This window comes from Colletotrichum chrysophilum, assembly GCF_026319265.1.
Source record: "Colletotrichum chrysophilum strain AFK26 chromosome Unknown scaffold_35, whole genome shotgun sequence".
Lineage (NCBI taxonomy): Eukaryota > Fungi > Ascomycota > Sordariomycetes > Glomerellales > Glomerellaceae > Colletotrichum > Colletotrichum chrysophilum.
In genome coordinates, this window is record NW_026517322.1 from 1 (window position 1) to 14,275 (window position 14,275).

A 14,275-nucleotide genomic window follows, 5' to 3' on the forward strand; every position below is an offset into this window, starting at 1 on the left:
CTAGGAAGAGGCGTGTACTACAGAGTATATAGCTAGAGCCTGCGGCCCTCCACGCCACATACCCTTCGGGAGGTCTGCCGCAAGGGCGGCCGCGCCCTTGCCGCCATGGCGTTAAATATTAAACAAACAAACAAACAAACATTGTGGTGCAGTTTCAGCGACCAGAGACACAGACCCCGTTGTTGAGGCTTCGAAACCAATGTTCTAGCGCAGCCAAGTGTTTGCGAGAACAAGCTAGCATTCCGTGATTAGTCCGCATATCTTTGTCTTGCTAAAGCTATATACGCGGTCCAAATGATTTCCCAGGCAAGCTTGCCGGTCAGAGCAACCTCGCTTTGAACAGAGATATGCGTAACATCAGGATACTCTGAAGCTCCATGCTCAACTTTTATTTAAATAGCAAGGGCAGTTTTAAGAATCAATCAAAAACATACCTGGGAGCCGAGCCGCAGCAAATTCAACGCCCCGTCCTATAGGTGGGGCTGTGCATCCAAGACAGTTAGAGTTGCTCAGCCTCCCACATACACTGATGGGTATGATGGGGCTGTGATGTGTCAATTGAGCCCTACTTTTCATCAGGACTAGCCACATCAAGGGCCTTGGAAGTTCCTCTTGTCATTGTATCTGGGGCCTCGTGATCCTTGCACCGGATAGCCCCTGTCCAGCTGTCTAGTGGTCCAAGCTGCACTACGGAGCTAAAACTCATGTCAACTCGTCTGTCTACCAAGCGCTCGTATCGTTTGGCCAATCAGGTGTCTAGACGATAACGAATACGGTGACCTCTACACAACTCCTATTGTCAACAAGCGGAATTCTCCGAATGGCATCCAGATGAGAGTTTGTGGGCTGATGTCAAACTTCGGTTATCTGATGCGGGCAAGTTCTCAATTGCTATTTAACTTGGAGTGTTTCCTGGTGATAATGCAGTTGCTGTTTCATACGCCATTCGTTTTGCAAATCATAACCCTCGTTCCATTCATCTAGTCATTCCATATGTTGCACTCAGTCGCTATTATTCTGCTATACGCCGCTACTGCGCGTGCCCAAGTCAAGATTCCGGAGGAAAATCCCATTGTACGAATCGACCTCAACGCCACCGCGGATCTGGAGCCCGACTCATCTGCAACTATCATCAACGTTGATGATGCTGTGGACGGAACTCTGGAGGCAACTGCTTGGTCTTTGATCGTAAGACACGACACGCCTCTAACATGTGGGCTTAGCTAACGCATCAATAAGTTCACTGCCGCCCCGGTTTCCCAGACTGCCATTCTCGGGATCCTTTCGCAATCATCACCAGCTAATCAGTACTTGCACACGCGAGAGTTTCCAACCCCTGAGACAAACTCTATCGTGGCAGTCAATGTCGATGTTCTTTACTCGTTTGGAGTGCTCGATCTATCTGAAGCAGACGTTCTTCTGGGTGTACCCGAGTTTGATGACCGTTACTGGAGCTATCTCATCTGGGACTTGTAAGTCTGCTGGGAAGGTTTGGTTTCCTGAATCGGGTGGTTGCTAACGGGTTCACTTCAGCTATGGAAACGCAATCGCAGAAATAAGCAATGTAAATGGAAACACCGCCGGAACTTATCGTCTCAAGCGCGACGCCGTAAGTGAAGTAGGCCTTGCGAATGGTAACCTTATCAATATTTCGACCGCATACGCCTCTGTCGCTATCCGCATTGGCATCAATTCCAACACGACGGAAGAATTAGACCGGCTCCATTCACTTCAAGATGCTTCCACGGTCGGAACGACTGATCTCTCGGCGGAGACCACTGTGCCGTCTTTTGCAAAACTCATCACACCTAACATCACCAATCCCCAGAGTGTGCTTCAGTTTGCCGCCAGCTTGTTGCCTTACAACCCTCCCCAGACTGTCTCAGACCGAGAACGTGTGAACACCATTCTCGCACAAGCAGGCATTGGAAACGGAACTTATACTGCCAACCCAGACGTCGATATTTTAAACGCTGCGTCCATCGCACGCTACTCCATCGAAGCGGACTTGGCCGACCCAGCGCACATCGTACAGTTGGGTAATAACTGGACAGTACCCATTCCCTCCTACCAAGGCAATTACGGAACACATTATGCTGCACAAGCTGCCTCTGGTATTGGGTATCTCCAGACCCAGAAGCTTGCACTCCTGCCTAATCACCCGATGCTTAGCGGAACCATTGATTTCTCTACTCAGTCCATGATTATCACCTTCTTTGGAAAGCCAGGCGTGACGAGTCCGGGCTTTTGGAACATTGGCTCTTACGATGCGTTGCTCAGACTTGTACCGAATGGCATCAGTCGGTACAGCATCGGATCCAAGACCTCGACTTTGCAGTACCTTGAAGGTGGTCAGGTATATGGGCCGACTGCGGCGGGCGGCCAAGATGAAACATTTCAAGTTCTCTTGCAGAGTGCGGACATTCCACCCCCGGCCAATTGGACTGGAAATTGGTTACCTGTTGCCAACAACGCATCTCTCACTGGTAAGACTTCATATCCCATCGATTATGATTCCTTGTTTGACCGTATTCTAGTCCGCATGTACTGGCCGGAAATTTCATTGACTGATGGATCTTACGTCTGGCCTGAGATTGAAAGCTTGAATCCTATCATGGCTTGACCCTCAGACCTTGTTCGAGATCTTACCTAATTTACGGGAAATGCCACATGAACATCACCTAGATGAAGCCCTAGGTTCACTGGGATCGACGTCAGCTGTGTTTCCTTTTTTTTCCTTTTTTTCGTTCCTTTACCCGCTGGAGTTGAGGCCTGCATGGGACTTGATTATTAAAATCAAGCCTGATGTCACTCCAAACACGTTTCGTCGCAAACGACATTTTCAATATCTCAACCTAGGGTAGACAAGCCGGCCGATATTTCCTGCCAAGAAGTCGTGGTGTCGTTGAGACATTGCCTGTTTTCTATGTAGTACAAATGGCCATGAGCCCAGACATTCGCAGTCTTGCTCCAGTACTCGAGGCGTGAAACTTGATATCCACAACCAGTGTCCAGCTATTTGGCCCAACACAACTAGCAACACATTCTGCGGAATTAGAGTAGTAATACACCCCCTCTTAGCAAATTCGCCCTTGATCAAGGCCCCAGCTATCATTGGGATATTGAATACAACACTACGTGACGGCTTGGCGTGTTCACCAAGGGCAGCTGAAGCAAGGGTACCGCAGGGTCCTCGACAATCATATTCAGATCTGACAATGGAACGCATCCGTAATGTTTCGACGCCAGAACGTCACATTGACCCAAAGTTCGGGGCAAGAAACAAAACGACGTGCGATGCGACGCTGGGTGTAATTTTAGTCTGTTGGTTTCAACTACCTGGAGGACTCCATTGCCAAGGATGGTCATGTCGGGGCATGGGTGCAATGTGGGCCGGGAAGCTCGCCGAAATGATGCAGCACGTGGGTGACTAGGTCTGCGATGGATCTCATTCAAACGAAACATCTCATTGGACCGTGAAAAGCCTCAAAATCGGTTCCTTCATAGTCATTCTGGGCCAAATACGTGTTTGGCAGTGTATTGGGACTTATACCATGAGACCAGGTGGTGTCCAAAATAGACGTGTGTTCGCAGTTGTCACAAAATCTACACATTGGCAAGATATCGAAACCTGGTTTCAAGACAATCATGATGTGGTATCATTCGTACCATACTCGGTACTTCTCATTCCATTCGCTAAAATCACTTCCGCTCGCTTATGCTAGATAACTTTTCCTGGGGTGACCTGCACAAACCCCAACCCATAGATTACATCATTATGTACGGTTATGCAGAATCCTCAAGAGGCTTCTGGTCGACGTGGTCTGCCTTGTCGTTGGGCTTCTCGCTCTCGAACTCCTGGGGCATCGCGACAGGGCGGTTCTTGGCGAAGCGAACGGTAGCGAAGACGGAAGGAGACTCGCGGAAGAGCAGGTCGATCTCCTCCAAGTTGCGGCCCATGGTCTCGGGGTACAGGAAGTAAACGGAGACGGGGATGCAAGCAGAGATGACAGCGTAAACGATGTAGTACTGGTAGCCGATGGTGTTGAGGGCGACAGGGGTAACCATGACGACGATGAAGTTCCTGAGACAACGCGTTAGTTGATGGATCTTTTGTGATCGATTTGAGTCGGGTGCAACTTACCAGAGCCAGTGGTTGGCGGTGGAGATGGATGACATGGCCATGCGGAGACGGATGGGAGCAACCTCAGTGCAGTACAGGAAGTTGGCACCCAAGAAACCGATAGGCACGAAAGTGTTGAACAGGTAGATGAAGCAGCCGGCGGCAATCTGAGCGGCGGTGTTGTCCTTGGGGAAAGAAGTGGTGATGGCCAGAGACATCATGCAGAGCGCCATACCAACACCGCTGAGAATGAAGACGACACGGCGACCGAAGCGATCGATGGTGAAGAAGGCAACGAAGGAAGACAGGAACTTCCAGGTGAGGGCACCACCGGCCAAAGCGCGCGAAGCCTCGCTCTTCATGCCAAGGTTCTGCTGGAACAGGATAGGCGCGTAGACGGAGACCAAGTTGGAGCCAGACATCTGCTGATAGAACTGGAGGAGGATGCAGAGACCGAAGCGGTAGAGGAGCTTATCATCACCCATCTTGAGCATGTCGGTAAGCTTGGCAGCGTTCTGGGTGGTCTCCTCGAGGGAGTGCTCAATGCCAGCAACCTCGGCCTGGACTTCGAGGGAGTCCTCCTCAAGTCCACGGAGGGCAGCGATGATGGTACGGGCCTCCGCGGACTTCTGCTTCATGACGAGCCAACGAGGCGACTCAGGCAGGAAGTAGATGCTGCCCATCAGGATCAGGGAGAACAGAATGGCAATGGCGATAGGGGCGCGCCAGGTAATGGGGCCAGTCTTGAACTCCCAGAAACCGAGGTTGATCCAGCTCTCCAGGACGTAGCCAACACAGGTGAAGAGACCAGTAAGGACGACATGGCGACCACGGTTCTTGGCGCCAGAAGTCTCAGACTGCCAGACAGGAACGATGGAGGACAGCTGACCGATAGCGAGACCAACGATAATACGGCCGACGATGAGCTGGGCGAGGGAGAAGGCGGAGCACTCGAGAACCTCGCCGATGAGAGAGCAGAGACCTGCAAAGAAGATGACGTTGCGGCGGCCAAACTTGTCGCCAGACCAAGAGCAGGACAGGGAGCCAATAAGAGCGCCAATAGTGAAGGTAGCGACAACGAAGCCCTGAAGGGTGGAGTTCTTGTTCTTGGTTGCGCCAGTGGTGTTAACGGTGTCGATCTCGGGGAACGTCTTGACCCAATCCTCGGTAGTGAGCAGACCACCAAGGCCGGCCTGGTTGTAACCGAAGAGGATGAAAGACGGGCACACAATCAGCGCGAGCTGAAGTATGGTCAGGCCATTGCCTGTGAGGCCGAAGAATGATGCGCCCATTGTCGACGGCTGGTGTTGTGTATGCACGGAGGTTGCCCGAACTCTAGTGAAAGGGAAAGGGAAGTACAGCCGGTGTATAGACGAGAGGGCAACAGACGGTCGTCGAGGGTTGGATAGAGAGCCGATGAACAGACCGCGTCGAGGGCGAGAGACGGGCGTCTCTCTTAAAGAATTTCAGCGAGAGCGAGCGCGTTCATCTCATACCGACCCTTGTGGGGTGAGTTGCGGAGACCCCGCGGGATTCTGGCCGCAAAGCCAGATTCATAATCCAAAGCAGCTTACTTCTCCGTGTGTAAGGGAACCCGCCCCAAGGGCTGGCCAGTGCCCGGTGTGGAGGGCCGAAAGATGGAGAAACGTTGAGGAGGAGAAGCCTGAGGTAGAAGGTCCGGAGGCTGGAGGGCTGGAAGGGGCTGCCAGAGGAGAGAGAGGCTCCTGGGAGCGGGCCAGTGTCGTCAATGCCGAACGCGCGCCGTTCCCAAGTGTTGTGTGTGACCGGGTGAGTCGGCCAGGGCTAAGGGCGGAAGTCGACCGAGAGAGGGCGGAGAGGGCCACACCCTTCCCGTCTGCGTAACGGCGATAGCTTCATCAGGTCTCCTTCGTGGAGACGCTCAGACGATTTGTCGTTCCACCCATTCGTCGCCTCGTTCGCAATTGCTCCTCCTGGGTTCCGCCCGCTTGCGTTTAATCCCTCTCGCCGTTACTCACAGCTGCGGAGTCGGCAATTGGGGCGGGCGGGATAAGGGGTCGCAGCCGCGGGCGGTCGGTGGCCAAACTACCTTACCTTTACCTACGGATAGATCCAATCGTACGAGCCTCAATGCAGGCTTTCATGTTTATTCGGATGCACTGGATGATTCGGTGAAGGAAACACAGTCGCAGTCGTCCCCACAGCGCGGCATACCGCGCTTCCGCATCAGATGAAATGTCGTTGAAAGCTGTCACTCAGCACAGAGACAACGCCATGGAATGCGGCGAAAAACAAGCACAGCCAAGACGGCAGGTAGCGGTCGCCAAGGCCCGAAGGTAGGCCAAGAGGCGCCCTAAGGTCCGATATCACTCATATCAGTGGATTGTCGAATTGTGCACGACCGGGCAGAGAACCCCCACGTCACGAACACATGGCTGACTCGCGAAGCACGCCAACGGGGATAACGGCGTAAGCCAAATGACGACTGCTATCCCGTCTGGAACAGCGACAATGACAGCGGCATAACGTATAAAAGAGATGGCACGTCCCCTTCCTTGGAAAACTCTGAGCAGTGACCTCATTCCGTTTGGGCGGTAGCCAAAAGCATTTAAGTCTCAGAGGCGCCCTCGTGTTCATCCGCCCAAAGGGACACCCCTGGTGGGTTGCAACAGGCGCGACGAAAGAGCCGATCGGCTTCGTTTTCAGGTTTGACCGTTCGCCCCTTTCGCGGCTGGCATTCCCCGATGTAGCTTGTGCCTTTAGCAAAGCGGCACTTGGGATTGGACTGGCCCTGCATGCGAGATTCGGGATTCCACCCGCCCCAGCCTGAGGACTTTGCAGCCTTCGGAGGATTACCGAGCCCACCCTGGCATACGGTGATGATCCATCCAAAGCAAAAATCTTCATGTTCACGCTGCCTCAACAAGGAGCAGCCAAGAATGAAAACCTTGAAACGCGGAATCCTTCTCATTCTTCTGAGAAATTCGACGTGACAATAAACGATGTGTCAATTTCCAACCAAGGTCCCACCTTGTGCTCAATGTTTCTAAGAGTTATGACCAAGACTTTTCGAGGGAGGCTTGGGGGAAAACCCGCAACGCGCCCAGAAACTTTCTTCAATCTTCGTGTGCCAACTTCGCGACTTCTTCAGCATCTACTCCAACTTTGCGCCCGTCTTCTCCTCACTCTCCGCAATCCCCAGCTTCTCGACGTCGCGATGCTTCTTCTCCACGGTCACAAACCCGCAATGCGCAAGAGCGCGGGGGATGGGTCCTGGTCTTGTAACGAAAAGGTCAGCGAATCATCGGATGGCGTGCGGTTCGGGATGGTTTTCTAGTGCAACTCACTTTCCGTCTAGTTTTCGTGCTGCCCACTTGTCCACGGCCAGGAACGCGAACAACATGGCGACATACACAGGCATCCCCGCGGGGTAATCGCCCTCCCACATGCAGAGCGGGTGAGAAATCACAGTCGAAGCCGTAAACCGAGCCCCGTACGTTCTGAAACCTTGGAAAACGGTCCCGTACTCGTTGAACCATCGCACCCAAACGAAAGCGTTCATCACTTTGATGCCAGCGCGATGCCAGTGCGCGGACCCATATGTGTACCCTGCGAAGGTAGCGATCGCCTGTTGGAACGCCATCGCCTTGAAAGCAGCCTTCAGAACGGGCACATTTCCTTCTCGGACGTAGCCAGACAGCTGCACGCCAGTGGCTGTGAACCCGAGACTGAATGCGAGGTCGAGCAGGGTTGGAACCGGAGAGTCTCCGAGAGCCAAGTAAAGGTAATAGTAACGGATCATGGCGAGAGTTCCACAGGTCAGGTGAGCGAGCAAGGGAATAAACGGATACTTCATATGCTTGACAATCTTTCTATTCGATGCCCGCCTCCAAGATGGCACGAGGTACCGTAGCCACCAGCTGGTCGTGAAGAGGATTTCTAGGAAGATGTGGTGCTCGGCGTACAGCTGTTGCATACTCTCCCAGTAGAAGTTGACCATGTCCATGGTGGGTCCAGCAAGTTCAATTCCTGGCAAGCTGGTGTTGTTGTTACGCATGCTGAAAGAGCTGAAAACGCCGGCAAATAGACTCGACGAATCTAATGCAATGTTTCAAAGAGACTAGGAAAGATTGTCTTTTGACAGCAGGGACCAGCCTGCACCATGGCGGCTTTATATTTCTTTCGTCCCAACCATTGAAATGCGGAGTGGCACGGCCATTTACCCCGGACACAGACAGTTTATTCGAAAATCTGCGCCCGTCGTTGGCTCGCATGACGTCTTGAAACGCGAAAGCCTTAGTGCTGATATTTGTCGCCGTGAGGATGTTATTGCTGACCGTTGGAGACTTTTGTGTGGCCAATGATCCAGACTAGAAAACGCCATGTACCTCATTTTCAGTCATCAACGCGCGGTTTTGCCTATCTACTCTGCACTTGGCTTGCTGTCTGGCACTTCGGCGAACTTGGCATAGGAACTTTGGACGAAAGCTATGCAGCCCACGCCCAATTCGGACAAAACAAGTACAAGTAGCCTGGCTTGGAAAAGCATGGACGGGAGGGCAGAACTTCTTGCCTGATAGTTGAGCGTCGCCCTCAGGGTCGGATAATCATTCCGCCAATTCTATCGACCGAGTGCTGTCGTGTTCATGTCGTTGATCCTGGACTTCCAGCCTATGCAGGAAGAATCTGTTGCGGTAGGTGGTTCAGGTTAACTTTCCTAATCGAGAAACCTTGCCAATCAGATGCAGCTGCATTGTAATTGGTGAGCTGTGTGTTTGATGTGCTGTCCGATTCTATCCGGTGAGCAGTCTGTATGATTTGCTCATTAACGCTTCGAAGGCAGATTCAGTCAATCATCCGCCGGCACGTAACGGTTGAGGCGGCATTGTCATGTTAGCGATAATTGTGACGGGTTCCCAATTTTGTGGCGAAGAGATGTTTCGGTGACTTGCCGACTCATCCCGTCCGTCCAGTTTCACACATTATGGGAAATCTCGATTGGTCCTTTCACGCGCAACTAGAATTGCTGGGTGTCATTTGCCTGGTGTAGATGAAAAGAATGCAGTTCGATGGTAGCATTACCTGGGACAAACTGCAGATCTGCTTTATCGGAGCTTGCATCAGCAAAGTGTTGCCCGAGGGATAGCCAAATTTGTGTGAATGCTTGCTCACTGCCCAGGGACTAGAGCCGACCAGGTTCGATCACCGTTATCCGGTCGAACTGGCTTTTTGCGTACAAAGGTTTGGCGATCCGACATTCGTCTTAGAGTACATCCACGGAAATGCAACAATGACATCGGTCGACACATGTACTGCCAAGCCCCGACGAGTTCTCCTGCGACAACTCTATCTGCTGCCAAGGCTCCTCAGCCACGCCTTTTACCTCGGTCAATAGGCCGATAAATAGTAAACCGTTCAAGCGCCAGCCTCATACCTTTCCGTTGTGACATAGGGTCAGATGTGGCTGTCCTAGGGGTGTTTCCTAGGCTGGGAGAGCCATTCGAGCGCGGATAGACTATCTCAAGTTCAATGAGAAGAGCTTACAAGACAGAGGCAACGATGGAAATGTCAGGTTGACGAATTATGAGTGATTGTTCATAAATAAAGAGAAGTAAAAATGTGGTATTGAATTAAACTGCTCGCAGAGTCAACGCTGGCTCGCTTGCTCGAATCAAAGTAATAAAACGACTGGCTACCACCCACCCCTCTAACCAACTCCATGTATCATGGTCCAACACATGAATATTTCCATTCTGCTCAATTAACAAGAAAGACCTCCCATCCCAAGCCACAAGTGATCAACTACCAAGCTGTCTTCGCAAAGACGCTGTCCGGCCATCTCCTAACGGCATACTTTCTTGTCTCGTCAATGAGTAGAATACCCAGACCAAAGGTCATCGGCAAGAACCAGTACTCGACCGGAACAATCGCCGTACCGAGAGTGCTTTGGAACTCAGGCACGTACAGCCAGAAGAATACCATAACCAGCGCAAACAAAACGGCAGGAAATAGGTACCAGTTCTGCGTGCGCTTGTTTCCGATGGGTGGGTGCTGGAACAACGACAAGCGTCTAGTTCTCACAGCGAGCAAGTTAAACCATTGCATGACAACCAAGTTGACGAAGTAGATCGAACTTGCGACGTTGAGCTTTTGCTGGTAGAAGTCTGGGTCAATGTTCGATGGCAGATTACCGAAAGAGAACCAGATGTCGGTGAACTTGATGCCGTTGCGCTCCAGGTACCAGTATGACATGGCAAAACTTGCCAATGTCTCGAGGACGCCAACCAGACCATACGCCTGGACTACAAGCTGCCAGTCGACAAGGCGATCCTTTCCAGGCACACGGGGCTTGCGAAGCAAGACGTCAGCCTCAGGCGCTTCGTAGGCCATTGCAATGGCGGCAGCAGCGTCGGTGAAAAGACAGATGATAATCATGAGGAAACTGCTGAGGATCTGAGGAATGCCAAAGAGAACGTTCGTCATGACAGGCCAGAATTCCGAGAAGGAACCCGCAGGCAGAAGGTACGCGACTGTCTTCTTGAGGTTGTCGAACATCATGCGACCGTAGCGAAGAGCCTCGACAACGCTGGAAAAGGAGTCGAGAAGAACCATGTCCGCAGCCTCAATAGCAATGTCGCTACCAGAGCCGAGTGCAATGCCAACATCAGCCGCGCGGAGGGACGGTGCGTCGTTGACACCGTCGCCGGTCATTCCGACAATCTGGTGGCGTGCTTGGAGCTCACGGACGATGCGAAGCTTCTGCTCAGGCGTTGTGCGAGCGAAGACGATCTCTTGGTATTGAGCGAGTTGGTCCCACTGGTCATCGTTGAGGGTCATCAGCTCGGGACCAGACAGTACGAGTGCTTGACGAGGCGAGGATTCGAGGTCGTCGATGTGCCCCTTGAGAGAAGGATCGACGGTGGTATTGCGCTGCAGAGCGGAAATGTCGTCGATTTGGGAGCGAGGGACGCTGATGATGTTACACTCGGCAGCGATGGCTTGGGCTGTAAGGGCAAAGTCTCCAGTAACCTGAACAACATTAGCATCGAAGCCGGCTCAGAAACACAAGGCGTAGCTTACCATGAAAATACGGATACCGGCACCTCGGAGAGTGTTCATGACTTCGGGGATCTCGGGACGGGGAGGATCGACGATGCCAACAATACCGACGAGCGTGAGACCTGCCTTGGCCTGGTTGTTGATCTCCATCTCATACGCGCTGTCGGAGGGGTTGCTTGGAAGAGCTGATCTGGAAATGGCCTTGCGAGCAAGAAGCAGGACTCTGCGGCCTTGGGCAGACCACTCATCCTTGATCTTTTCGATGGAGGCACGCGTCGCGGGATCGAGGGAAGTGGTGTATCCTGAAGGACTAACATAGTTGCTCAGTCTACTCATCAGGATCTCCGGGGCACCCTTGATTGTCAAAAGACTGAAACAGAAAGTCAGTACATCTTATTCGTCTGGCTCGGTTTTGCTGGGTCAACTTACACGTCACCAGGTTGAAAGACTGAGGCAGTGTCCGAGGGCAGAGCAAGGGATAATCCATCAGGATGAGAGAGACCAAGCGCGCGAATCATGTACTTGTTCTTGCTGTTGAAGGCAAGTTCGTACTTCGTAGACCAGCAACGCTTGAGCTCAGCCACCTGTCCCAGACTCTCGGAGAAGCGAAGAATAGCCTGGTCTGTAGCGTCACCATGAATGACCCGTTCGTGGAGAGGGAGGCGCATGGTGGCGGCATCGAACTGTCCGGCATTGCATAGACCGGCGATAGCACGGAGCTGGTCCAGAGCATTGTTATTAGGAGCTGAGTGCTTGTTGATCGCCAAAGTGTCCCGGGCTGACTGGGCCGTCATCTTGTTCGTTCCGATGGCGCATTCGGTAACAATCATTTTGTTCTATGACGGAGTCTATTAGCATACAGCTCATTTCAACGAAGCACCACCATAGTCTTACCTGAGTCAGGGTACCAGTTTTGTCGGAACAGATGATAGAGACCGAGCCAAGAGTCTCGACAGTCTTGAGAGACTTGCAGAGGATCTTGTTCTTGCGCATCATGTTGGCGCTGATGGTCATACTGGCGGTTAAAGCCACAGGTAAACCCTCAGGGATGAAAGCTACCGCAACAGACACGCAAGAGATGATCAAGTTGGGCACGTTGATCCAGTTGGGGTATACCCGCCTCAACCAAGCAGCCCTGCGCGATTTATTAGCGAAACGAAGTCAGCCATCGTCGTGCTGCAACTGTACTTACCAGACGATCAAGACCAAAACAATCATGAGGAACATGATGGAGCAGATGATGAGCACAAAGTGGAGGACTTCACGTTCCAGCGTGGTGAGTCCCTTCTTGGGCTCATTGGTCAGCTTCGCGATGCGGCCAAAGATGGTGTTATCACCCGTGGCCACGACCACACCAGTGCAGGTGCCCGAGACGCAGTGCGTGCCCTGGAGACCGATGCATCGCGTTTCGAGATAGTTGTTATCGGTAGAGTCGACTGCAGCGGGGAGAGGAACCGATTCACCTGTTTTCATTCTTTTCGTTAGCGAACTGCATAACCCGATTGTCAGCCCACAAAACAGCATTGAAGACGTACCAGTCAGGATAGCTCTGTCAAACTTGGCATCCGATGACACCTTGAGAAAGCGCACATCAGCAGGCAATTTGTTACCACTCTTGATGATCAGAATGTCTCCGGGCACAATCTGGTCAGCGAGAAGCTCGACCTGATTGCTGTCGCGGATGACCATGCAGTTGTCTGGAAGCATGGTCTTGATAGAGTTCATGACTCTCGATGAGGACCAGTCTTGCCACATGTTGAACGCAGCCTGGATGAAGAACACAGCCAGTAACACAATGGCCAACGCCAAGTTGGCAACGGCCGGTGGGCTACCCAGGGGCTTCCATGCGATGAATACCAAGATGGACGCCACCAGCAAGACGGTACCAAAGCCTTTGAAGAAGTATCCGAAGATTCTCTTCGTGTTATGGGAAGGGGGTGGCGAGGGCGCATTCTTGCCGTAGTGAGCCTGGCGACGTGTAATCTGATCCGGAGAGAGGCCATCGGTGAGGGAAGAAGACAGGCGACGAAGGATCTCTTCAACGGAGATAGTGTGCCATTCGAGTTCCGAAAGGTCTATAGAGAGACGCGATGGTTAGTTCTGCAACATTGCACAATCACTCAACAAAACTGTTCTGGGTGTTCAAACGAACCTGTTGCGACATTTTTGGCCTTCTTCACCGCCTCGGACTTGGACTTGTATTCCTCAATCTCAATAGACCTTTTCTGCAATCAGCACTAGGCCGATGAAGATGGTTGCGCGTTTGTTTGTTTGTTTTGTTTTGACTTGGAAAGGGATCAGTTAGATGGGGGAACCGCGCTTACACCGTGCGGTACTGGATGGGCAGCTCAGCAGCAACATCGATCGAATTACGTCTGGACCGGACAGAGTGTATCGACATGGAAGTGTTTGATCGAGCATGATGCAGAGTAGCAGGGTCAGGATTTGATCGATGGGCCTTCCTGCCGGCCTCCTCGTCTGCGTCCCAACGGATGCGTTCGCCGCCGCCCTGAACTGGGCTCTTGAGCTCAGTCTCGTTCATTGCTCTTGGTTGCGAATTTTCCTCGATACAAGACGGGGGTCTCTGGGGAGAATGCACAAGGCAACACTGGTTCTCGGGACGAGTTGAGAGAGGTGCGAGATCCAAAGGAGGAAGGAGAGGGAGGAGGAGGGAGAATGTGAGAAGTGAGAGCGAGCTTGAGAGCAGATCTGCACTGCAACGCCCTTACTTTCAACGCTGGCAGGGTCTTATATACACTTGGACGGTGTCAGGGCTGATGGCAGGAAGGGACCGTCTTAACAATATCTATCATGGGTCTTGGCAACATTCTGACTGCCCCGATATTTACGAGAGACACCAGCGCAAAAGCCAGACAGACTTTGGCGAGGAAAGGGCTGGGGGCCTTGGTTGCGCGTGGCGGAGATTGCGGCATCCGCACATCATCACATGGCATGAGCTGGGACGCTTTGCTTGACTTGGGATCGACTTACTTGGGATGGTAAGTAAGAGGTAATGGAAATCCCAAGCAAAGCAACTTGAACGAGATTTGGGAGGGGTGACCACGGGGCTACGGCGCGGCTATTTTTTACCTCGCTCTCAAAGGTTCTCTGACA

General features: G+C 52.3%; 4 protein-coding genes across 4 annotated transcripts; 1 reads left to right on the top strand and 3 right to left on the bottom strand.

Annotated features, from left to right (window-relative positions):
* Window positions 1–993: 993 nt before the first annotated feature.
* On the top strand, window positions 994–2,623 carry COL26b_005237 (uncharacterized protein; the record flags this gene model as incomplete). The annotated part of the gene is made up of 6 exons (XM_053178090.1): window positions 994–1,188; window positions 1,309–1,472; window positions 1,534–1,618; window positions 1,829–2,356; window positions 2,414–2,486; window positions 2,538–2,623. 6 exons carry the CDS (start codon window positions 994–996, stop codon window positions 2,621–2,623), a joined length of 1,131 nt encoding a protein of 376 aa, XP_053037865.1.
* A 1,163-nt stretch (window positions 2,624–3,786) lies between these two features.
* On the bottom strand, window positions 3,787–5,415 carry COL26b_005238 (uncharacterized protein; the record flags this gene model as incomplete). Its single annotated transcript, XM_053178091.1, has 2 exons — window positions 3,787–4,084; window positions 4,145–5,415. 2 exons carry the CDS (start codon window positions 5,413–5,415, stop codon window positions 3,787–3,789), a joined length of 1,569 nt encoding a protein of 522 aa, XP_053037866.1.
* A 1,841-nt stretch (window positions 5,416–7,256) lies between these two features.
* COL26b_005239 (uncharacterized protein) lies at window positions 7,257–8,108 on the bottom strand (the record flags this gene model as incomplete). The annotated part of the gene is made up of 2 exons (XM_053178092.1): window positions 7,257–7,380; window positions 7,450–8,108. The coding sequence occupies 2 exons, from the start codon at window positions 8,106–8,108 to the stop codon at window positions 7,257–7,259; spliced, it is 783 nt and encodes a 260-aa protein (XP_053037867.1).
* A 1,796-nt stretch (window positions 8,109–9,904) lies between these two features.
* COL26b_005240 (uncharacterized protein) lies at window positions 9,905–13,703 on the bottom strand (the record flags this gene model as incomplete). The annotated part of the gene is made up of 8 exons (XM_053178093.1): window positions 9,905–11,131; window positions 11,183–11,531; window positions 11,591–11,997; window positions 12,056–12,296; window positions 12,354–12,624; window positions 12,697–13,236; window positions 13,314–13,381; window positions 13,486–13,703. The coding sequence occupies 8 exons, from the start codon at window positions 13,701–13,703 to the stop codon at window positions 9,905–9,907; spliced, it is 3,321 nt and encodes a 1,106-aa protein (XP_053037868.1).
* Window positions 13,704–14,275: the final 572 nt, after the last annotated feature.